General features: G+C 42.4%; 1 protein-coding gene across 1 annotated transcript in view; it reads right to left on the bottom strand.

Annotated features, from left to right (window-relative positions):
* Window positions 1-201: 201 nt before the first annotated feature.
* Window positions 202-23,697, bottom strand: part of NOD2 (nucleotide binding oligomerization domain containing 2) — a 112,291-nt gene continuing 88,795 nt past the window's right edge. The window contains exons 6-12 of the mRNA XM_077458409.1: window positions 21,417-21,500; window positions 20,426-20,509; window positions 20,259-20,342; window positions 17,776-17,859; window positions 6,418-6,501; window positions 3,288-3,371; window positions 202-1,017 (exon numbers count right to left, since the gene is read on the bottom strand). Coding sequence (XP_077314535.1) covers window positions 918-1,017; window positions 3,288-3,371; window positions 6,418-6,501; window positions 17,776-17,859; window positions 20,259-20,342; window positions 20,426-20,509; window positions 21,417-21,500 — 604 coding nt within the window. The 3' untranslated portion in view covers window positions 202-917. The remainder of the gene's footprint in view (window positions 1,018-3,287; window positions 3,372-6,417; window positions 6,502-17,775; window positions 17,860-20,258; window positions 20,343-20,425; window positions 20,510-21,416; window positions 21,501-23,697) is intronic.

Raw genomic sequence — 23,697 nt, 5'->3', positions numbered from 1 at the left:
AATGTGGCTGATTGTGGGGTGTACCAAGATGGCCATTGCGGAATGTCACTTCCATTACAAAATTTGACAGGTCGCCAAATCTGACGGATCACCTGCATAGTATGACATTACTTCTGTGCATGCGCAGGAGGCTGTCATTCCGGCACACAGAGATGGGGCTGACTGATGTAAACTGAGCTATGCAGGGATCGCTGAAAGAAGGAAGGTAGGTGAATTTTATTGCAGAAGAGACATTGCTTAAAAAAAAAAAAACAGTCTCCCAGTGAATAACAGCAGTACTTTAGTTTTGCTTTAAGCAAATCATAGCAGGTCTGAACCAGGAAAAATCCCTGCAATCATGAATAAATAGGTATGCCTCAATTTCGCTTTAGGCCCCTTTCACACTTTCGGACCATTCAGGTCTGCTTGTCAGTTTTGACTGTGGACCTGAACGGGCACTCCATGCTAGTCTATAGAGCGACGGATGTCAGCGGGGACATGTCCGCTGACATCCGACCAGGTCTGATCTCCCAAAAGCAGACGGATGGCCCTACGTTTGGATCCTTCGTTGGCGGATTAGATCGGGTGAGGTCTGATGAAAATGGACATGCTGGACATAGAAACTAGCGGCGCTTGACAAGCCCCTCCCTGCTCAGTGAGTAGAGAGGGACCTGTCATCCGTCGTCTCAGCGGAGATCAATGGAGAGATCTCTCGCTGAGCTGGCGGACATAGGCGCACTCCGTGAAAGCAGATCCGCCCGTGTGAATGAAGCCTTATGTATACTTCTTATACTTGTCCAGTCCAGGACCTCAAATGGGAATTTCGATTTTAGGAAAATAAGGTTTAAGTGTTAATTGATATCAGGCTATTATTTAAATGCTCCTTTAGTTATCAGGTGGATAATTCTCCTTTTTGTTATCGGGTGGATAATTCTTTATCAGGTGGATGCACATGGGCTCAGTTTTCCTTCTAGAAACAGACGTTCCAGCTGGTCAAATGTCTCCATGTCTTCTTTTGTCAGGTTAGCTCCTTTCAGCCTAGAGAGAAAAGGACAACCCATAGTAAGAGCTGAGCTACAACATAAATGATAGATACTAATCTAAAACTAAATTGTTAAAACATTTCGCCAAACGTGTTTAGTACATTACACAAACAAATGTAAAACATATGTAATGTTTGCTTCTTTAGGCTCGGTTTGTCAAAAGACTTTGAGTGCAACTTTGGAATGTGACTTTGATATGACCTTGGTGTGATTTTTTTTACACTCTGTGGCATTGAAGTAGTATTAAAGTCAGACCAAAGTAGTGCAGAAACCTTTTGTAAATTCGGACAGACTTGTGTAATATTAGTTAAGACAACTCTCATAGGGAAACATTGAATTTCACATATCACCTGACTTGGGGTCTAACAAGTCGGATCCTATGTGGAATCAGTGTGAACCGAGCACAGAGTTTAACTGCTTGCTGACCAGCCACCGTCATTATACTGCGGCAGGTCGGCATGTTCCCACGAGGCGTCATAGCTGTACGCCGGCCCTTTATGCAGGGATAGCAGGCGCACTTGCACACCCGCTGCACTGCGGGGGATCCAATGCACGTGGCCCGCGGTCGTGGGCATGAGAGCCAGAACAGGGACGTGTGCATGTAAACACACAAATCCCTGTTCTGTGAGGAGAGGAGATTGTGCGTTCCTATTAGCTAGGAATAACGATATGTCATCTCCTCTAGTCACTCTCATCCCCCTACAGTTAGAACACACACAAGGGAACACAGTTAACCCCTTGATCACCCCCTAGTGTTAACCCTTCCCTGTCACTGACATTTACACAGTAATCAGTGCATTTTTATAGCACCGATCCCTGTATAAATGTCAATGTTCCCAAAAATGTGTCAAAAGTGTCCAATCTGTCCGCCATAATGTCAAAGATACTAGTAAAAAAAAATAATAATAATAAAAATGCCATAAATCTTTCCCATAGTTTGTAGTCGCTATAACTTTTGCGCAAACCAATCAATATATGCTTATTGCAATTTTTATTACCAAAAATATGTAGAAGAATACAAATCGTCCTATACAAAAAAGGAAAAAATTTGCTTTTAAAAAAAAAATTGGGGGGTATTTATTATAGCAAAAAGTACAAAATATTGTGTTTTTATTTTCAAAATTGTTGCTCTTTTTTTGTTCATAGCACAAAAAATATAAACCGCAGAGGTGATCAAATACCACCAAAAGAATTCTCCATTTGTGGGGAAAAAGGACGTTAATCTTCTTTGGGTACCGCGCAATTGTCAGTTAAAGCGACGCAGTGGCGTAACGCAAAAAATGGCCTGGTAATTAATCTTCTGGGGCTGAAATGGTTAATTTGAAAAGAAAGCTGTCTTTTTTTAAATTTTGTACACTTTGGAAGTAATACAAAAACATATTTCTTTATTTTGTCACAACATGCTGTTCCTTTTGCCCTTTGTGGTTAAAAATTTTAATTTCAAAGTAGTTCACCAGCCTGGGCACCCTAGGCGTATGCTGCACATATCTTACTTGGTGCCCCAGGTCCCAGGACCATGACTGTCCACTCTTTTTTCATACACCTGAGTACGTCAACTATGGGCCCAGTGGCAGCTATTGTGTTGTGACAGCCAGCACCTGCGGCTAACAGAATACATAAACAGTGGCTGCATCTGGTTAGACGCAGCTGCTGTTTGGCCAACAACTTTCTGTCTGGCTTCTTTGATGTTGAGATCAAAGGATGTATAGCGGCAGAGTTCCCACAAGGCTGCCTACAGCTTACATTTCAGCCACTTCATCAGGATTGAGTATGGCCAGCTTAACTATCATAACCCAAGCTTTATCTTTCTACTACTTACACTTAAAGTATAACTAAAAGGTAAAACTTTTTTTTCTTGTTTTGGACAAAGTGGAGAGGGATTAGAAAGCTTGTGAGCTTTTATTGCTGTCTGTTCCCTTGTTAGGGAGATTCACTCCCTCTGTTTGTCCTGTTTACCATTATCATTGAAAGTATGAATAAAAGAAAAAAAAATAATTTTAGGTTGTCCCCAGAAAAGTAATCGAGGAGAAATCTTCCAATGGGGACACTAGTTCTGGTGAATGGAATTTGCATAGATTTCCTCTCAGTTCTGGTTTGGCTATGTGACAGGAAGTGAAGGGAAATCCCCCCAATGGGACACAGATGGGGAAAAAAAAATTGACAGGGGTCTATCCAAAATGAAAAAAAAAAGTTTTGCCTATAGTTCTTCTTATGTACTGTATACATAACATGATGTTATGTGAAATTGAGCAGCTTGGTACTTACCAGATTTCAGTGATAGTGTTGTTATATTTCAAAGCTTCAACAAATGCAGACACACCATTTTTACTGAAATTGTTGTTGGAAATCCTATAAAAAATAATAATATAAGAAAAATTATTAAAAAATAAATAAACAAAAGTCCTGGAGGTCAGAACATGTATAAATGATTTGTTTTAATTAGCAAAATGAGCTTATTGTTGATAATCAACAGTAATATGAAGACAATTTAAATAGATGTCAGGACACCATGATGTCTAAAGCCGTGTACACACAATCAGACTTTCCAACAGGAAATCTTCGATGACAGGCTGTTGGCGGTAAACCCAACCATGTGTACGCTCCATTGGACAATTGTTGTCGGACTTTCCGTCAACAAATGTTGACTAGCAGGTTTTCAAATTTTCCACGGACAAATGTCTGTTGTCGGATTTTTCAAACGTGTGTATACAAGTCCATCAGACAAAAGTCCAAAGTACAAACTCGGAAGCAAGGACGAGCCAGAAGCGGTCGGTCTTGTAAACTAGCGTTCGTAATGGAGAATTAACATTTGTGACGTGGCAAATTATGCAATCTTGAAATGCAGCGCACATTCTCTTCTTCTTTAATTGGATAATAATGAATCTGGTTTTCTGGTGATACTGATGGAGTTATTGCAAATACATTTTCAAAGGTTTTTTTTTTTTCTAGTGATATCAAGAATAAAATTATTATTATTTTTAATTTTTTTTTTACAAGTTACCACAGCACCATTATCCCGTAGTTTTTAAGATCAAAGATACAACAATGTTGGTGTCCCTTGCCAATTTTACATTGTATTTTTTTAAATGTAACTGCCTACTCCCAAACTGTCATTTGAGGTAAAACACATAGCCAAGTATTATTCTCCACATTTTTTTTATTGTGCATTAAAAAAAGAAAACAAATAAAAATTAGACATGCTATCTGCCAATAGAACTTAACCAGAAAGTTCATTCTATGCATCCAAAAATAGAGAATATACCAAATCAAATCATTATTCAACCAAAAAAATAATGTCAAAGCAATAACTCCAAGGCCAATAATAAATAATACGTTAACCGCCGTTCAGAAACAAACTGAAAAGCATGAAATGAAAAGTGCGAATCGACACTCACCAAACTTTTACTAACACAAAATTAGCAGAAGGAGCCCAAAGGGTGGCGCTAAAGAGCTGAAAAACAATGTAGTATGTCACTAAGTTTGTGTTTGTTGGCCAACAATTGTGTGGCTGTGTGTATTCAAGACAAATTTGGGCCAACGCCCTTCAGACAAAAGTCCATGGGTTTGTTGGCCAACAATCCAATTGTGTGTACGAGGTTTTAGGGTCCTTTTACATGAGCAGTCGGTACAGGCCAACCTGTCCGTTTTTCAGGTGGACCTGATCAGAAGGTCCATGCATTCCTATGGACAGGCGGGTGTAAACGGACTTGTGCCTACCTCCGGGTTTGAACTGATCTGCTAAAAAAAAAACAGGGGAATGTATCCATCCTCTTCTGTTTAGGCAGATGGGATGGAGGGAAGTCAGCTGTAAACAGACAGAGGAATCCACTAACTCGCGGCTGCCCACAGAGCAGAACGGGCTCTGTCCATGTCCGCGCTGCAGAAACTGAGCGGACACAGATATATCATCCGCCGCTCTGCTCCAATCAGAAAGGGATATGTGAGCTGATGCCCTGCTGATTGGAATGGAATCCACTCCATGTGAAAGGGGCCTAACACAGAAAACATTAGCAGTCTCATTCTGTCCAGGTCATGAATGCTAAATATTACGCTCAAATGAATAAAATGCCTCTTTTTTTAAATATTGTAAAAGGATCAAACAGCAAAATACAGACTTACAAATCTAGAGATATGAAGGATAGATGAATGCTACTTTAGATGGCAATACAAGGTAAGATTTTTTTTTTTTTTTAACGTTTGTAGAAAAGTCATTTGTCAGAACATTCTTTCTTGCCGTCATGGAGTAATTTCATAGTTAGTCAAGTAGCACATTTATTTTAACAAAAGGGGGGGGAGTGTTTTCTGCCCAAAAAAAAAAAAATCTTAAAGATGAATTCTAGGAATGATTTTTAGTTATAGTTATCTTATAGTTTAGCTGCAGTCACCTGGGGTCTCTTGTTCGCTGCCACCATTCTTAGCCCTTGTACACACGGTCGGAGAATCCGTCGGAATGTGTCCTATCGGACCGTGTTGTCGGATAATCCGACTGTGTGTGGTATGCATTGGACTGTTTCCGTCGGAATATCCGTCGGACCAAATTTTCCAACTTGCTGGAAATATTTTCCGACAAACTGGTCCGATAGGACATACTCCGATCATGTGTAGAGAATTCCGATCGGACAAAGTGCCACGCATGCTCAGATCAAATTCCTACATCAAAGCTATTGGCTACTAGCCTGAACGTAGTCCCATCGTAACGAAATTACGTCATCACGTTCTGAAAGATCGGATTTTTCAACAACTTTGTCCGACCGTGTGTATGCAACAGTTTCGGACAAGATCCGACGGACAAAATCCGACGGATTTGGTTGTCGGAATCTCCAACCATGTGTACAAGGGCTTAGGATGTCTTGCATCTTTTCAATGAATACAAGGTGTTGCCTGATTGGATGTAGTGGAGATCATGATGTCACAACACCACCTCTCCACCTCATGCAATCAGAGAATGCCTTGTAGTCATTAGGAAAATTACAAAATGTTCTGCGATCGGTGAAAAAAGACCCGGAAGATTTGGTCATCCACAGCGGTCCCTCAGGTATGAGATGCGCATGCTTACATTGGTTTAATCTGGACCAATATAAGTATGCAAAAATGATCACACCTAGACTTCAACTCTAAAATAAAATTGGGTTTTAAACTATACATGCAGAGCCTCTGCCCTGTATGCAGCTGTTGCGGAATACAGAGCAGTGAAAATGGATAGGCAAATGGGCAAGCCATATTGTCAAGCCAGAAGCATTTTGTGATAACATTAAGTGCCCATTGGCAGGCACCCTAAATAATCCAGATTGACATATGAAAGTATGTTTTTCATGAGATATTTGATATGTACACAAGATACAAACTTACAAATTCAATTGGCGTTAATTGATATATAATATAATTTCATACGCACTTTAAAATTTTCATGGCACAGTTTTCCTTTAGACTGGCTGCTATTGAGATGGCGTCGATATCTTCAAGTTTGTTTTCATCAAGCCTGCAGAAGACAGTAAACAATGGTCATAACATGGCTTCTCAGCTTTTGCCACACACCCATCAGCAATTCGTTTCTATGCTTACTTCAGTGAATGCTATACTTATTATAATTACGGTAGTATCATAAAAATAGGCTTCAATTTAGATCAGCAAAACAGGACATCATTATCATGTAACCTTGGGATGCAGCAGCAAAGATGGATCACAGCACAGTATGGAGCTTCCATTTCCCCAGCAATGCAAGACAAATGTAAAAACATCCATACATAGTGTATATGCATTTTAACATTGCTAAACTAATTTAAAGTGGTAGTAAACTCAGTTTTTTAAGTAAATAAATATAATAATAAGGCTTACCTGTAGGTACAGTGAATATCTCCTAAACTTGCCCTCTTTAGGAGATATTAATTGTGGATACTATGCTGGACATTCAGAGCCCCATGCTGTAGCCAAGGGCTCCCACGCACATGCCCTGGCCACTCATCTACCCGGAGGTCGCAAACCCAGAAGGAAGACTGGGGGAAGATAGCAGCCCTGTTAGCGGCAAAAGCATGCCACTGGAGGTCTTCAGTAAGGTAAGTCTCTTATGTGATGCATACTAGCAGATTATGACATTGCCTTACAGGGGATTTTTTTTTTAACCGGTTCCCGACCGGCGCACGCCGATGTACGTCGGCAAAATGGCAAGGGCAGGCATATTGGCGTAAAGGTACGTCCAATCTTTAATGCCGCCCTGCCATCGCGAGCGTGCCACCGTGAGTCCGGTCGAGGGTCCCACGGACTCAATCGCTGCGGGCGTACTCGCGATTGTCTCACGGGGCGGCTGAACAGAGAAATGCCATGTTAAACAGCATTTCCCCATTCTGCCTAGCAAGTAGTGACGCTGATCTCTGCTCCATGTGATTGGAGCAGAGATCAGTGTTCACTAAATGAAAGCCCAGCCCCCCACAGTTAGTAACACACCCCTAGAAACACTTAACCCCTACACTGCCACCCACTGGTTAACCCCTTCACTGCCAGTGTCATTTACACAGGAATCACTGCATTTATATAGCAGTGATTGCTGTATAAATGACAATGGTCCCAAAAATGTGTCAAAAATGTCCGATGTGTCCCCTGTAATGTCGCAGTCACAATAAAAATCGCTGATCGCCGCCATTACTAGTAAAAAAAAAATTATTAATAAAAATGCCATAAAACTATCCCCTATTTTGTAAGCGCTATAACTTTTGCGCAAACCAATCAATCGCTTATTGCGATTTGTTTACCAAAAATATGTAGAAGAATACGTATCAGCCTAAACTGAGGGAACAAAATGTTTTTTTATATATTTTTGGGGGATATTTATTATAACAAAAAGTAAAAAAAATAGTTTTTTTCAAAATTGTTGCTCTATTTTTGTTTATAGCGCAAAAAATAAAAACCGCAGAGGTGATCAAATACCACCAAAATAAAGCTCTATTTGTGGGAAAAAAAAGTACGTAAATTTTGTTTGGGAGCAACGTCGCATGACCACGCAATTGTCAGTTAAAGTGACGCAGTGCCAAATTGCAAAAAGTGGTCTGGTCTTTGACCAGCAAAATGGTCCTGGGCTGCAGTTTACTACAACTTTAGGCTGAACTCCAGGAAAAAAGATGAAATACAGTACATTTAAGGGAGCTGTTTTATCTGCCAAAGGAAGTGTATTTCTTCCCATGCATTCCTGAAATTTACACAGATTTGTCATAAAACTCAGCCAGGTGGATGACATCACTTATGCCGCGGACACACGATCGGACTATCCGGCGTACTTGGTCCGGCGGGCCAGAGTCCGCTGGACAATCCGCCAGTGTGTGGGCTCCAGCGGACTTTTTGTAACCAAAAGAAGTTTTGACTCAAAATTGTGCGCTAGTGTGTGTTGAAGTGTGCTAGTCCGCCGGACTTTTAAAATGAATGGACTTGCCCACACACAGAGAAAAGTGCATTAATTTTGAACGTGGCTCCAGGTAGACAGAACTAGCGAAGGAAGTCAATGTCGCCGACTCCATCGGCGAGATTGACACCTCACTAGCCCCGTCACCTTGTATGGGTTTTAAGGGTAACCCCTACGCCAAAAAAACGGCGTGGGGGTCCCCCCAAAGTCCATATCAGACCCTTATCCCAGCACGCAGCCCAGCTGGTCAGGAAATTGGGTGGGGACTAGCGAGTGCCCCCCTCAGCGTTAGGTGCGCGTGTGATAGCGCTGTTTGCCGCCAGCGAACGCTTAAAGGTTCTCCTAGTGTTCTGGTGCGGCGCTGTTTCGTCTCAGCTCCTGTGTATCTGACTACCTGAACCTGATCATCTGCTACTGTTACCGACCCGGCTTCGTCTGACTTCTCTGTCTTCTCCAAACCCGACCCGGCCCGCCTGACCTTGCTACCACTTCTGCCTGTGATCCCGTTGCTGACCTCTGCCAGTTTTACAGACGCTGCCTTGCCTGCTGCTATCACCTGTCTGCTCACCTACTGACCCGGACCGTCCGACCCTGCTCCAACCTGCTGCCTGTTCAGTGTTCTGCTGTGCCTGTGGTTCCTCTCATCGGCTCCTGTAGCTGCTGCTTGCATTTCTCAGCTCTTCTATCAACTTCCAGCTGTCCAGCCATCCAGAGGGATCTCTTCTCCGCTATCAGTCCCAGCGGCCCTATTCCAGCAGGCACTCCTGCCCACTGTGCTCTCGAGACCGCTGTTCCCATTCCAGTGGCTCCTGAACCAGCGTTGTAAGAGAGGTCTCCTTCTACAAGTCGGGCTTCAACACCAGGTACCTAACACTTACTCTTAAAGGCTAGGTTCCCACTGCTGCAATGCGATTTTTAGTGCAATTATGTAGTGCGACTTTGCATATTCTATTGGGCCAAATCACACTGTAAATCACACCAAAGTAGAACAGGAACCTTTTCCAAAGTCACACGAGTTGCATTGATGAGAATGGACACGATTGAATATAATGTGTTTTTCCTTGTCATGTGACTCTGTGCAACTCAAATCGCATCAGAAATCGCACTAGTGTGAACACCAGCTTTCTATCTGCCATGCATGCATTTGATCTGTCTTGTTAAAAACATGTTTTGTGGCAAGATAAGTGATCAATATTATCAACTCGTATTTCATCTTACATTCTCTGGGAGACGTAATTAATATATATATATATATATATATATATATATATATATATGTATATATATAATTTTTTTTTTTTGTATATTTAGTATATTTTTGTATTGGCATTCTTAGCCCTTGTACACACGGTCAGACATTCCGACGGAAAATGTCAGATCGGACCGTGTTGTCGGATAATCCAACTGTGTGTGGGCTCCATCGGACTATTTGCGTCAGAATATCCGACCGACAAAGTTTTAGAGCTGGGCTATAAAATTTTCCGACAACATGATCCCATCGGACTTTGTCCGATTGTGTGTAGAGAATTCTGATCGGACAAAGTGCCACGCATGCTCAGACCAAATTCCTAGACCAAAGCTATTGGCTACTAGCCTGAACGTAGTCCTATCGTAACTAAATAACGTCATCACATTACGTACGATTGGATTTTCCGACAACTTTGTCCGACCATGTGTATGCAACACCAGTTTTGGACAAAATCCGTCGGAATGTCCGACCGTGTGTACAAGGGCTTACACTTTTAAATCACTCTCCAAACAGCACCACTAGGCCCACACACTAGGCTGAGGTTCCTTCCCCAATCTAAGCAATTGCTGGAGCTGTCACTTGAACTCAGGGGGGGGCGGCGAGCTGTTGGTTTCTACCCGCTTTTCAGTAGTGCCACCTTGGCCTCTAAATACTTTCTCTTTGTGAGTGAGACTTATTGTATAAATAAAAGGCAACTATTATTTATATACAGAAAGCACTATTTGTTATGTTTTGTATCCTTTTATGGCCGTGGTGACTAATTTGAAAAAAACATCAATGTGCCAGTGATTTGAACTGATCCCGGCTCCTAAAGGGAAAAAAGGCGTAGTGTGAGCTCTTTATAATTTAAAGGTCCTTGTTACAAGGTGAGAACCCATCTGTTTTGCCTCTGGTGGTGGTTGGGGTGTTGCACATACATGCTGAGAGCTCTTTGATCTTTTGGTAGAAGGATCTTCACGTTTTTGTAACACAAATTGCATAGTGCATGGATTGTTAATTTGTTCACATTTATAATTACACATTTTTAATACTGGCATTGCGCTATACAGATTTAAAATGTTTATTGATGAGCAATTATATTGGTATGCATTTTGGCTTACTGCAGCACATCGGTGAATATTTTTTGTGTAGAAGATTGCAGAGCTTAGAGTGCTGCAGCGTCTCTCTTTTTATATTACATTTAAAAGTGTTCCAAATGTAGCCATGTGCTTGGCTAAGAATGGAGAGTAAGAGAAACACGGGTTGCAGCTGCACTTTGTAGCTGCTGCCCTGCAGTGCTGAACTGGTTACTAGCAGGGGTGGACTGACAACTCATTAGGCCCTCGGCAATAGGAGTTTATGGGGCCCCCAGGCAATAGAAGAAGATTATAGGGCCCCTGGGCAATAGGAGATTATGAGGCCCCCAGGCAATAGAAGATTATGGGGCCCCCAGGAAATAGATTATGAGACCACACAGTATACACACACAGACACACCGAATACACACACTGAAAAGCTACTGGAGAGGTGGGGCAGCTATAATCTTGGGATTTAAAAAAAAAACCGCAGATTTTTACATACTGTCCCTGGTTTTATTGAGGCCGGCAACCCTGATGGGGCCCCTTAGTGGCATGAAGCAGTGCCCGAGTGCCCTAATGGTCAGTCCGCCCCTGGTTACAAGTTGTATCAGTGAGAGGAGGGAGCTGCTGAGCAGGAAGAGTTCAATAGACTGAGTCAGGCAGCATTGCCCTGTGGGAAATGTATTCCAGAGGACAGAGACTGTACTGTGCAAGCAAGAGCTTTTGAAAATTCCCAAGAGAGAGATTGCCAGGAGGAGGAGAAAGAGCTACATTTTTCCGGGCTGTACAGGACATAACCTCCTCTTGCCTTGAGGGAGTCCAGGCAGTGCACATCACTGTCCAGTGTGCACCATCACTGCTGCATATCAGTGGCCTGAGCGGGATCTAAAGTGCGGAGTTCGGTGGTGCCGACATCCAGTCACCTGGGTGCAGAGCAGATACTGTATTAACTGCTGTGTGTGACTGAATGGTGAGCTGCAATATCACTGAGACAGGTGACCTGCTACTTTGGGCATTTACTATTGCTTCTAGACAGACAGACTTTTAGTAACTGATCATACAGCCATCTCGTGCCTTTATTGCTGCCTGCGGGTTTGACTGGGACTGTTCTCGTGTGCACCAAAGGTACAACTGGGCCCCAACACTAGCCAGTTGAAAAGTTAGGACTTAAGACTTCCCCTTTACAGCTGCTATACAGGGACCTTTACTCACTGCTTATGCTAAGAGGTACCTCTCAGGGGACATTGCAGCAAACCCTTGACATTCTCTAAAATGCACTCTAAATTAGTTATAGCATTATCATTCACATTGCAGTTGATGTTTATATGCATAGTTTATTGTTGACTTTGCTGACTTATAAGGTAAAAACGCATATGATTTTTTACCGTGATTTTGCTGTGTGTTTCTGGTGCGTTTTTGGGTTGCCAGTGCCTGTGAAAAATGCTCATGTGACTCAAAAATGCAAAATTGTGGTGCGTATTTACAGGGAGTTTACCGCAATTTTGCAGTGATTTCCATTTTTTTAATGGGAAGCTGCGTTTTTGGTGCTGCATGCAGGACTTTTCAAAACACACTGCACCTTTAATGCAGTGGCGTGAAAAGTCACATAGGATTTAAAGGGAAACATTTTTCTTTTCAAGGAAAAAAAGGGAGGAAAACGCATCTGTGTGAAAGGGCACTAAGTTAGTTCCAGCCTAGTGCAGAACTCTATTCTAAGTTACTTTGGCATAATGATTATACTCTTTAAGGTATCATGCTTGTGTTCTTATAAATGCTTGCAGTAATTTTCACTCAACCAAATGTGTCAGAGGGGCTGAGGTTGTTCTTTGAGTTGAGGCGCAAAACAGAGAAGCCAAATTACCAAGCCCCCCTCTGATGTAACGCAGGTTTCTGTTACATCAGAGTGGGGCGGGGTCACCCACACGTCATTGGAGAAGCGGATGATCATCCGTCGCTGGATAGCAAGAGTGGATTACCACCACTGGAATCATTTTTTATTTTTAATAAAGGACTTTTTCAAAAGTGTGTTTGTCTTATTTAACTATTTTTTACACTTTCTTTGTGAAATGGTAGGGGTACTTTTGTACCGCCTTACCATTTCAAACAGGGGGGGGCCGGGATCTGGGGGTCCCCTTGTTAAAGGGGGCTTCCAGATTCTGATAAGCCCCCCAGCCCGCAGACCCCCACAATCACCGGCCAGGGTTGTGGGGATGAGGCCCTTGTCCTCATCAACATGGGGACATGGTGCTTTGGGGGGACCCCAAAGCATCCTCCCAATGTTGAGGGCATGTGGCCTGGTATGGTTCAGGAGGGGGGGTGCTCTTTCGTCCCCCCTCTTTTCCTGCGGCCTGCCAGGTTGCGTGTTCGAATAAAGGGTCCGGTATGGATTTTTAGGGGGAACCCCACGTCATTTTTTTTTTATTTCATCATTTAAAAAAAAAAAAAAATTGACACGGGGTTCCCCTTAATATCCATACCAGACCTGGAGGGCCTGGAAATTGAATTTGGGGGAACCCCACGCTTTTTTTCTTTTTTTTATCAATGACTTTCAAAGAGTGTTCTCTGTATTACAGGAGCCGACAATTCATTATAGCCACGAGTGATTTTAAATGACTTTTTTTCCTGCAGAAATGACACTTTGTGCAGGGACAGTTCTAAGCATGGGAAACATGCGCCCCTTTACAGGCATACTATAGACACCCCCCCCCCCCCCGTATGAAATTTAAAGGAATATTACACTTTCATTGTTTCACTTTAATCATTATTAAAATCACTGCTCCCGAAAAAACGGGCGTTTTTAAAACTTTTTTTTGCATTGATACATGTCCCCTAGGGCAGGACCCAGGTCGCCAAACACTTTTTAGAACAGTAACTTGCATATTAGCCTTTAAAATTAGCACTTTAGATTTCTCCCATAGACTTGTACAGGGTGTTCCACGGCTTTTTGAATTTGCCGCGAACACCCCAAATTGTTCACTATTCGCCGAACAGGCAATGTTCGAGTCAAACATGAGTTTGACTCGAACTCGAAGCTCATCCCTACTAAAGACAATAGGCTGTTGCCTTGCAAAGCACAACTTCCCTTGCAAAGTGAATTAGCCACAGAGCTTATTGAATAAAGTGAAGCTTTTCTAACGCCCATCATCCAATCATGCACAGGTAAATTGCTATTATTTTTATTTTCCTTACACATGATTGGGTATTCTTTGCAAAGGGAAACTTCACCTTAGTCACTAAGCTCTGGGGCAAATTCCTTTGCAAAGTGTAACTTCCCCTGCAAAGCTAACAGCCTATAAACAGCAATACTGGGCCTTAATGCTAACAAAGCAATTGAGGGGTTGAAGGAGCACAATTGTTGGGCTGCATTTTGGACTCATTTGGCCATAAAGTTCATCATTAGACAAAGTAATTTCCTCCTCCCCCTTCTCCCTCATATTCTCCCATTAAAAAAAGTTTAAAACTAATCATGTATTCATAACTGGCACCTCTTCCAGGAATGTAGACCAGTCATCCAATGCTGTAGAGTGTGCCATCACTAACTGGTCCGTCTTTCATGACGTAATCTCTAAACTTCAGTCTTCAAGACCAGGATTCAGCCACTAGACAACCAAAAGGAAGTGTTCATATCACCCAGGCAGTGCAATGGACACTCTGCAGGAAGTAAGACTTGGGACCTAGCAAATCACATGACCATTTATTTATGTGAGCAAAAGGGGTTTTAAAGTTTTCTTTAAACTAATATGGTGATCAATTAAGTGGAGATGGATCCAGAGGATTTGTCGGGTAGAAGAACTGAGAATGGAGTGCTAGGGGCCTTTGAGGGCACTCCCCATTCTGGGGGGGGGGGGTAACCTTGGGCCTGGGACTTGGGTGCAGGATGGATTCCTTCAAGAACACATGAAGGATCTGACCAGGAGGCACAGAGAGGGGTCAGAGAGAGGACAGCAGGAGCTAGTACTGCCAGGCAAGTCTTCAGGAGGGAAACACTGGTTTGCAGCCAGGTGGGGTGGTGAGTGACATGGGCAGTTGGGAGGACTGTAGAGGCATGCCAGAGAGGACTGGGAGGAAACGGTCAGAGCTAGGTGTGGAGCCAGTAAAGAGCCAGTAAGGATTGCAATGTCACGGGGCAGTGGAGTTGGACAGCTGCAGTCAGAAGGACTGGCAGGGCCTGAAGAGGGATTACTGGGAGCAATAGTCCATCATAGGTCAGCTAGCGCACATAGACTTCCTATTCTTTTGCTACATTAATGGGACCCGCAGTTTCTGCCTGCAAATGGCAATTTCTAGGGCTTGACTGAGTCAGTATTGGCCTAAACATGTGCTAGCTGTACCTGCAAGCAAGTGTTGTGCTGGAGAAGCCTGCAGCTTTAAAGTGTATATAGTGTTTCAACTGATTGAAAATACAATCAATCAATCAATCGTTCATTCTACTGGGCATCCCATATACTCCTATCCCTATCCAAGTTCAAATCCCTTAATAAAATAACAAAACAAACATCTGGACCGTTCTTGGTCTCCAAGGTGATTGGGAGGTGAATGCCAGGCTGGGCAAGGTGACACGTGGGTCACAACTTTCAGCAGCCCCAAGGGGGTACCACTACACAAACTATTATTTTGTAATTCCCTGCTATAAAATGTGGCATTTTCCAATAGTAATGTTAATTTATTTAGGCTGTGGGATATATTCTATGATTTTGTGCATTAAAGGTGAATCATCATGTCATTCACCCAGTAGGCTTTAATTAAGTGAAAGTAATTAGTGTTTAAGCACCTTGAATGTCAATTATTGTATGTCATGTCATCCAGTGCTCATGGTAATAACACTGCAGGGGAAATACCTGTGTAATGGTTTACTAATGAGTCATAAAAACTCACTCCTTAAGGCAGTTGTAAAGGCTTATATATATTTTTTTTCAATTAAAATAAAAACATGTTTGTATTGCACAGAGCCGCCCCTATCTCCTCTTCTGGGGTGACCCACCGACGCTGTCCGCTCCTCCCTTTCTATGAGTGTCCCATAGAAAGCTGCATGGTATGGGGGCACTTGTGCAGGCTCACTCCCGAACTGGGCTGTGTGCATCTATAGACACACACCATGTAGCTCAGCTACATCTCCTGCTCCCTCCTCACAGGATTACATTGACAGCGCCTCTGTGTCCTGTGAATATAGGAGGAGAGATCAGTGCTGCTGCACATGTGTACAGTGTTGGAGGACCCAGGTAAGTATGTATGGCAGGGGGGGCTAGGGGGTGCTGATCATGGAAGGTTTATTACTTTAACCACTTGCTGGTTGCCCTATAGCCGAATGATGGCTGCAGCATGGCCGGTTAGTTCTGGGACGCCCTCATATGAGGGTGTGCCATGATCACGTCTGCAGCACATCTGCGGCGGGGCATGGGTGGCTTGCTCTGTGATCGCAGTGTCTGGAGGACTCTGTCGATCGCAGATTGAGGTAAAGAGACAATCAGAGGCTCTTTACCACATGATCAGCTGTGTTCAATCACAGTTGATCACAGATCTAAATAGAAGCCTGTTATTGGCCCTCTTTTCCTCATGCTTACAGCATGAGAGGAGAAGAGAGCCCATAACCGGCTTCTCTAAAGGGGACATGTACACAAATAAGCAGGGCACTGATTATCAGTGCAGTCCCAACAGCGCCTACCATTGCTACCAATCAGTACTTACCAGTGCCCACCAGTGCTGCCAATCAGTGCTGCCAATCTGTGCCTCCTCAACAGTGTCACCTTTCAGTGCCCATCATTTCTGCCTATCAGTGCCCATTAGTGCCTCCTCATCAATGCCCATCAGTGCAGCCTATTAGTGCCCATTAGTGCAGCCTCATCAGCACACATCAGTGAAGAAGAAAACTGCCTGTTTGCAAAATTTTATAACAAACTATGAAAACGTTTTTTTTTTCAAAAAATATCGGTCTTTATTAGTTTACTTAGCAAAAAATAAAAAAAATCCAGTGTTAATTAAATAACACCAAAATAAAGCTCCATTTGTGTGAAAAAAAATGATACTTTTTTTCCTGGTACAGTGTAGCATACCCGTGCAATTGTCATTCAAAATGCAACAGCGCTGAACGTTGAAAATTGGCCTGGGCAGGAAGGGTGTATAAGTGCCCAGTAGGCAAGTGGTTAATGCAGAGAATGCATTAAGGTGAGAAAAAAAAAACCTTCTATGCCTTTAGAACATCTTTAAAATACAACTAAAGGCTCCTGTATGACAGTATCTATAAGTACCAAATCCTGTTATTATGTGATACCTGAGCCACATAAAGTAAAAAAAAGAAATTTCATTACCTTTCCTCAAAATCCTCTTTCATTTGTGTCTCACATGCTACGCTCCCTGACACTGCAGCTCAGAGTGGGAGAGTTTCAGCAACAGAGGACATACTGTCAATCCAGAAATAAGTGGGCACAACTAGGTGTGACCAGGTGCTGGTTGACAGGCTACAGACCTGAGAATCAGCAGTGACAATGCTGATAGCCAAGCACCTAGCAGCATTTTTTCAAAGCAGGCCCAGCCTACATGGGAGTGGCAACTCTGCTCTCAATTCAGGAGCAGTGCTGCATTGCTGCCACCGCATCACAGGAAGCTGCATTGGGTGGCCTTTACTGACAGGGTCAATGGCTTTTTGTGGGACTTTGCAGGAGGATTAGGAGAAAACTAAGTGCAAATGCATTTATAATGCTGCAGTACATATTATTGTTTGATTGGAAGCCATAGTTCAATTTAATATCTCCCTTATTTTTAGGTATGTATGCTAATGGATACATGTTTTGTGTAGTAGTACCCACTCTCAGCAGTGCTGAATATAAATGTCCATTGGAGAAACGTAGACCTAATGCATGGCACTCAACACTAACAGGGAATTTGGACTCTATGGTGAGCAGTGATAGCACAACACATCAAACCCTGGACGGGAAACATACTGCAAAATTATCAGGTATTTACACGTTATTTCTCATACCAGTAATTAGTAGTTTTTTTAAGCATTACCTACAGTACACTTTCAGGTGATATCAATAAAAATACAAGGCATACACTTACCAGAGTTCTTCTAGTACTGTGTTTTTCTTCAGCATGGTGGCCAATGCCTGCCCTCCAATACTTCCTATGTTGTTGCCAACCAAGCTACAATTGAAAAAAGCTGATGGTTATATATACTGTGATTATTGGGGGGAGTAGCTGGAATGCAGGACACCAAAATGGAGTAAAAAAACTCTGGCTTTATGGTGACTTTAGCAGGCTTGTCTTCAACAAAGAGACTTGAAGCATGAACTAAACATGAACATTTCTTCTCATGGAAATTCAATAAAGTCCTGAACACAAAAGATACTGGCAGATTTATTTTAGCTGCATAATGCCCATAGAGCGCAAACAAGTCCACATACACAGCACAGCAGTTACAGCAGGCATCTAATCTTACAATGCAAGGAATGAACCTCCTTCGGTCCATGCTAAACCCCAGCACAGCTTACACACCTCAGACCCCCTCCACCTCTTTCTACTTTCTTCCTCATTCAATAACTCTGTACTGCCTATTAAGGGCCCACTTGCAAAAAATAAGGAGATATATACCTGCCATCCGGGATATATCCCTTCTGATAGGCACAATACAATAAAAAAGTAGACGGTGGTGGTAAAGAAATAGAAATGTGGTTTGTCATTCAACAGACCAGACCCAAACATTTTGATTTTGGTTTTGATTGACCATATGTAGTGATGAGCTAAGGTTCAGCCAGAACCCATGGAACTCTTGAACCCTTGTCACATGGATGTATGTGAACACCGCTCTAGGTCAGTCTTCCATCTCCACCTTCACTAACGCCCTGTACACACGACCGGTTTTCTTGTCGGAATGAACTCACACCAAAGTCCAACCGTCAAGAACGCGGTGACGTACAACACGTACGACGGGACTAGAAAAAGGAAGTTCAATAGCCAGTAGCCAATAGCTTCCCTCTCGTACTTGCTTCAGAGCATGCGCCGTTTTTGGTCCGTTGGAACAGCATACAGACGATCGGTTTTTTTACCCGATAGGAATTGGTTCCGTCGGAAATATTTAGAACATGTTCCATTTCTAGGTCTGTCAGAATTTTTTTTTAAAAAGTATTTTTCTGTCGGACATTCCGCTCGTGTGTACGCGGCATTACACACAAACCAGGTGCTGGCCCGGTCCATCACGGAGTCCAATGAGCAAAAAAGAATTCTGGTTGGCCGCATGTCCAGTAAAATCACCTTCATTTCAGCAAGTCCATAAAAACATGTCCAAAAACACAAATAGATGGGAACTGCATCACCAGCTAACGCATTTAATGTTTCCTTAGCACTTAATCATAGATCAGAGAGCTATGACTAAGCGCTAAGGAAGCGTGAAATGCGTTAGCTGGTGATGCTGTTCCCCTCTATTTGTGCTTTTGGACATATTTTTATTGGACTTGCTGAAATGAAGGTTGTCATCTGGTAGCAAGCTGATGGTCCAATCACCTGCGGCTCAGGGGGAATTCCCACCCTGCAGCCAAACATTACAAAGGTGTGATGTGACATAATTGACCTAATATAACCACATGGTCATATATGGACAATGTTTAAAGCGAGAAAAAGCCAGATATCCCCCCCCCCCCCAAAAAAAAAGGAGAAAAGGAAAAAAACTCTGACTCAACCCAAAAAACATATCCAGAAATGTTTAGTGTATCAAAAGAAACATTTAAATATACCATATATAACTTTATTAGTTGATTATCTGCTAGGAAACATCTTTAGACACACCCAAAAAGCATGTAAAAATATTTAAAACATAGACACAGCATGATTTATTTCCTTACAATATTTGTGAATTTTATTTATAGGTTTTTATTACAATGGTAATTCATATTTTATTACGGTATAAAAAAAAAAAAAAAAAGAAAAACTGTAAACTCCTGAATTTAATTTTTACCTACAGGTCAGTTTATAATAAAGCTTACTTGTAGGTAAAATGAATATCTCCTAAATGTGCACAGTATAGGAGATATTTCAGTAAGCAGAAGCCAGCGGCGTCACCGGCGTATATGCTCTAAAGGAACAGTATGTATGGAGGTACGTTCCTTCCGAGCTTTCAAGCGGCTGCAGCCCGTGAAGCTGGCAGGAAGACGTGGTGAAGATGGAAGCCTTTGCAGTGGTGACAGCATGCCGTTGCAGGGCTTCATTTCAAGGTACGTTTTTTTTTTTTTTTTTTATATGAGATGCATACTAGCACATTATGCATTAACCTTACAGGGGGAAATCTTTTTTTTTTTTAATTATTTAAAAGTTTACTACAGCTTTTGGGAAAGCCAATGGTGATGCACCCTACAGTAAGAAGAATTTTTAAGATAAGACTTCTATTCTTTAGCACCGTATGAAGAAAATAGAATCACTTAAATTAAAATGTGAAATATTTGCCTCTTAAAAGACATCTTTCTTCTCCCTCCATAGGGAAAAAATAGAATTGATGGAATTATAATGTGAAATATATACTTTTTAAACACAAATAAGTCTCCTTTTCTTACCTAAGCCATATCAAGGTCTTGCTATTTTGTAATGCATCCGCAATAGCCTTTGCTCCTGCATCACCCACTCGATTTCCCCAGAGTCTGAAATAAGACAATTCAGTATTACAAGTTATACAGTCACTTTTATAACAGATTCAGACCTGGAAATCTTTTCTCTTACTTACCCCAGGAATTTTAGTGACTGATTTTCACTTAGTCCTTCTGCTAATATTTGTCCGCCAACCTCAGTTATACAGTTGTTCCCCAATCTATGGTTAAAAAAAAGATTTCAGCTTGCAATTTACTTTACCAATTGGGTACAACTTTCTTTTTTATATGTGCCCGTTTGACTGTAATCACACAATATATAAAGGAAATGCATATTTTGTGGAACAGAAAATAATAATTTTCATCAAAAACATGTATTTGATTGTAAGAGAAATAGAAAAAAATAAGAAAAATACTTTTTTCCTGGTGTTAGATATTCCATTTATTATGCGTTACCTAATGCCGCGTACACACGAGCGGACTGTATGGCGTACTTAGTCCGTCGAAACACATTTCAGCAGACAATCCGCTCGTGTGTGGGCTTCAGCTGACTTTTTCAGCGTGCAGTCCGGCGTACTAAGAATTTCGGATTTTTCGAAATTCTGTCCGTCGTACTTTGGTTTCAGCGGACAATCCGCTCCTCAGTATGCTAGTTCGACGGACTAAGAATGGCGCATGCCCAGAAAGGATTTACACGGCGGAAGGGTGCTTTGCTGTGTCTTGGACTTCCTATTTCTAGTCCCGTCGTACGTGCTGTACACGTCATCGCGCAAGCTTTCGACGGACTGTTTGTGCATCCGTGTGTGGTCAAGTCCGTTCAGTCGAAAGTACGACGGACTGTCCGTCGGATTGTATCACGAACTAAGTACGCCATACAGTCCGCTCGTGTGTACGTGGCATAATATTCATTCAGTTTGATTCTACTTGATAAAATAGGAAAGGCTTAGAACATTTGCCAGGTTTTTATTGATGACTGTGTGCCACCTGTGAAGATTTCCAATATCTTTCTGTTGTGTCCCCTAAACAGGAAATGGTAATTAACTCTTCAATGGCAGTAAAAGCACTTTCTTTAGTTTAGTGCCATATGTGCCCAGCCTTTCTTTCATAGATACAGCATATTTACCTTACCTTAAGGACAAGAAATTCTGCTTGTTCTTCAAGAGATGTGCAATAGAATTCATAGAATTGTCTGTCAGTCCATTGTTGAACAATCTAGAATGATTAAACACAACATTTGGTAGAGATAAACAACTGTCTTGTACATAAAAGTTAAAAACCTTAAATATATTTTATTGCAGTCCGGACATTTCTTGAATTCCTCATGATAATGAAGTTAAATAGTTTCTAAAAGCAAAAAAACATTTTTTTATGAAAATAAGAAACATGTCATACTCAATGGTATTGCACAGAGCGACTCTGAGCCTCCTCTTCTGGGGTCCCCAGCCAGCAATCTTGGCTCCTCCTCTTCTGTGTCTGCCACCATAGCAAGCTGCTTGCTATGGGTCAGACGTAGGAGCTCACTCCTGAGCTGGGCTGTGTGTATAATAAACTTTATATATTTTATATTTCTTGTGCCATTAAAGTCCTGCAATGTCAAATAACTATTGAGATTCTCCAGTAAAACCGGCATGTGGTGCCTATAGCCCAAAATTGTTACCTTGTGTGCGTCCACAGGCACATACGGCTTGGCTCAGCCTCACCCATCACTCTCCGCTCACCGGATTTGTCTGACAGCAGCAGGAGCCAATGGCTCCCGCTGCTCTGAGCAAAGTTTGTGAGGAAGGCAGAGGCGAGAGAAAAACTGCAGCCATAAAACACTGGAAAGCATTAAGGGGTAAAAAACATTTTAGCTTGAGAACCACTTTAAAACCCAACTTCAGGAATTTGAAAAAATCTACCTTTGCATTTTGAGGCTTAAATGCTCTTCATGTCTAAGCCCTTGTACACACGGTCGGACATTCCGACGGAAAATGTCAGATCGGACCGTGTTGTCGGATAATCCGACTGTGTGTGGGCTCCATCGGACTGTTTTAGTCGGAATATCCGACGGACAAAGTTTTAGAGCTGGGCTATAAAACTTTCCGACAATATGATCCGATCGGACTTTGTCCGATTGTGTGTAGCGAATTCCGATCAGATCAAATTCCTAGACCAAAGCTATTGGCTACTAGCCTGAATGTAGTCCTGTCGTAACGAAATAACGTCGTCACGTTATGTACGATCGGATTTTCCGACATCTTTGTCCGACGGTGTGTATGCAACACAAGTTTCGGACAAAATCCGACGGATTTTGTTGTCGGAATGTCCGACCGTGTGTACAAGGGCTAAGGGTGCTGGAATAAGGAGAAATACTTACATTATTCTACACCTTAGCAATGCCCCTACAGTAACTGGTCACCTGCAGCCTCCTCTATAAGTTCACAGTAACACTCCTGGTTCTACAATAGAGGGTTAATAGCCCTGTATTGTATGTGATGACACCTGAGGGACAGCTCACACACTGGCGCTTCAAGGTGAAGAGGAGAACATGAGAGACGGGTGGAGTGTGGCTCTAAGGTAAGCAATAATGTCTGTAATGTAATGTCTGCCCTACCCATAATGGGCAATGGGGCTCCAATGTAAGTGTAGATGCTTTCTAACTCCTTGAGTTGGGCTCTAAATTACCTTTTGCCATCATATTTTTTACTGAAGGCTGAGACAACACCCTCTCTATATTTGGGTAGACAACATACTCATAGGGTAAGTATATTTTTTAGAAAGTAGAATGCAAGCTTTCTTTTAAGGTTTCTGCATCTGTACCCGCATCAGCCTTTATGAAGCAACTAGACACTAGACAGGTCAGCCCATCGCCTTGTGGAGGTTCTCTAAAAATGCACTGCGGGCTCTGTGCTCTGAATGATCAATGCTTAAAGCGGCTGTATACCCTTACAAAAACAAAAAAAAAATGCAAGGCAAGGGCATAATGAGCTAGTATGCACCGCATACAAGCTCATTATAAAATACTTACCTTAGATCGAAGCCCCCGTATCGCAGTCTGGTCCACACCGAGGGACTTAACATCTTGCCCTCTGAGTTTCTTCTGGGTTCGCAGTTCTGGCGCTGTGAGTGGCCGGCGCCGCGATGACGTTGCGGGTGTCTTCTTCCTGGCAAGGTCTGGTAGATGCTGCCGGACCTTTGTTGGGGCATTCAGAGCACCGCTGACGTCAATGACTGCATGCAAAGGGAATATCTTCTAAACGGTACAGGTTTAGGATATATTAACCACTTTACAGACTGCCCACCACAGTTTTACGTCAGCTGTTTGAAGGAGGATATCGTTGTTATGGCAGCAGCTATCTGCCATGACCCCAGTATCCTCTTTTTCAACCTGAGGTCTGCTACAAGATAAAAGTGGTCTCTGCGGCAGATT

The sequence above is a fragment of the Lithobates pipiens genome, unplaced genomic scaffold, assembly GCF_037356315.1.
Source record: "Lithobates pipiens isolate NorthernLeopardFrog02 unplaced genomic scaffold, aLitPip1_a1.2 Scaffold_10, whole genome shotgun sequence".
Taxonomy (NCBI): Eukaryota; Metazoa; Chordata; class Amphibia; order Anura; family Ranidae; genus Lithobates; species Lithobates pipiens.
This window is presented reverse-complemented; position numbering and strand designations above follow the sequence as displayed.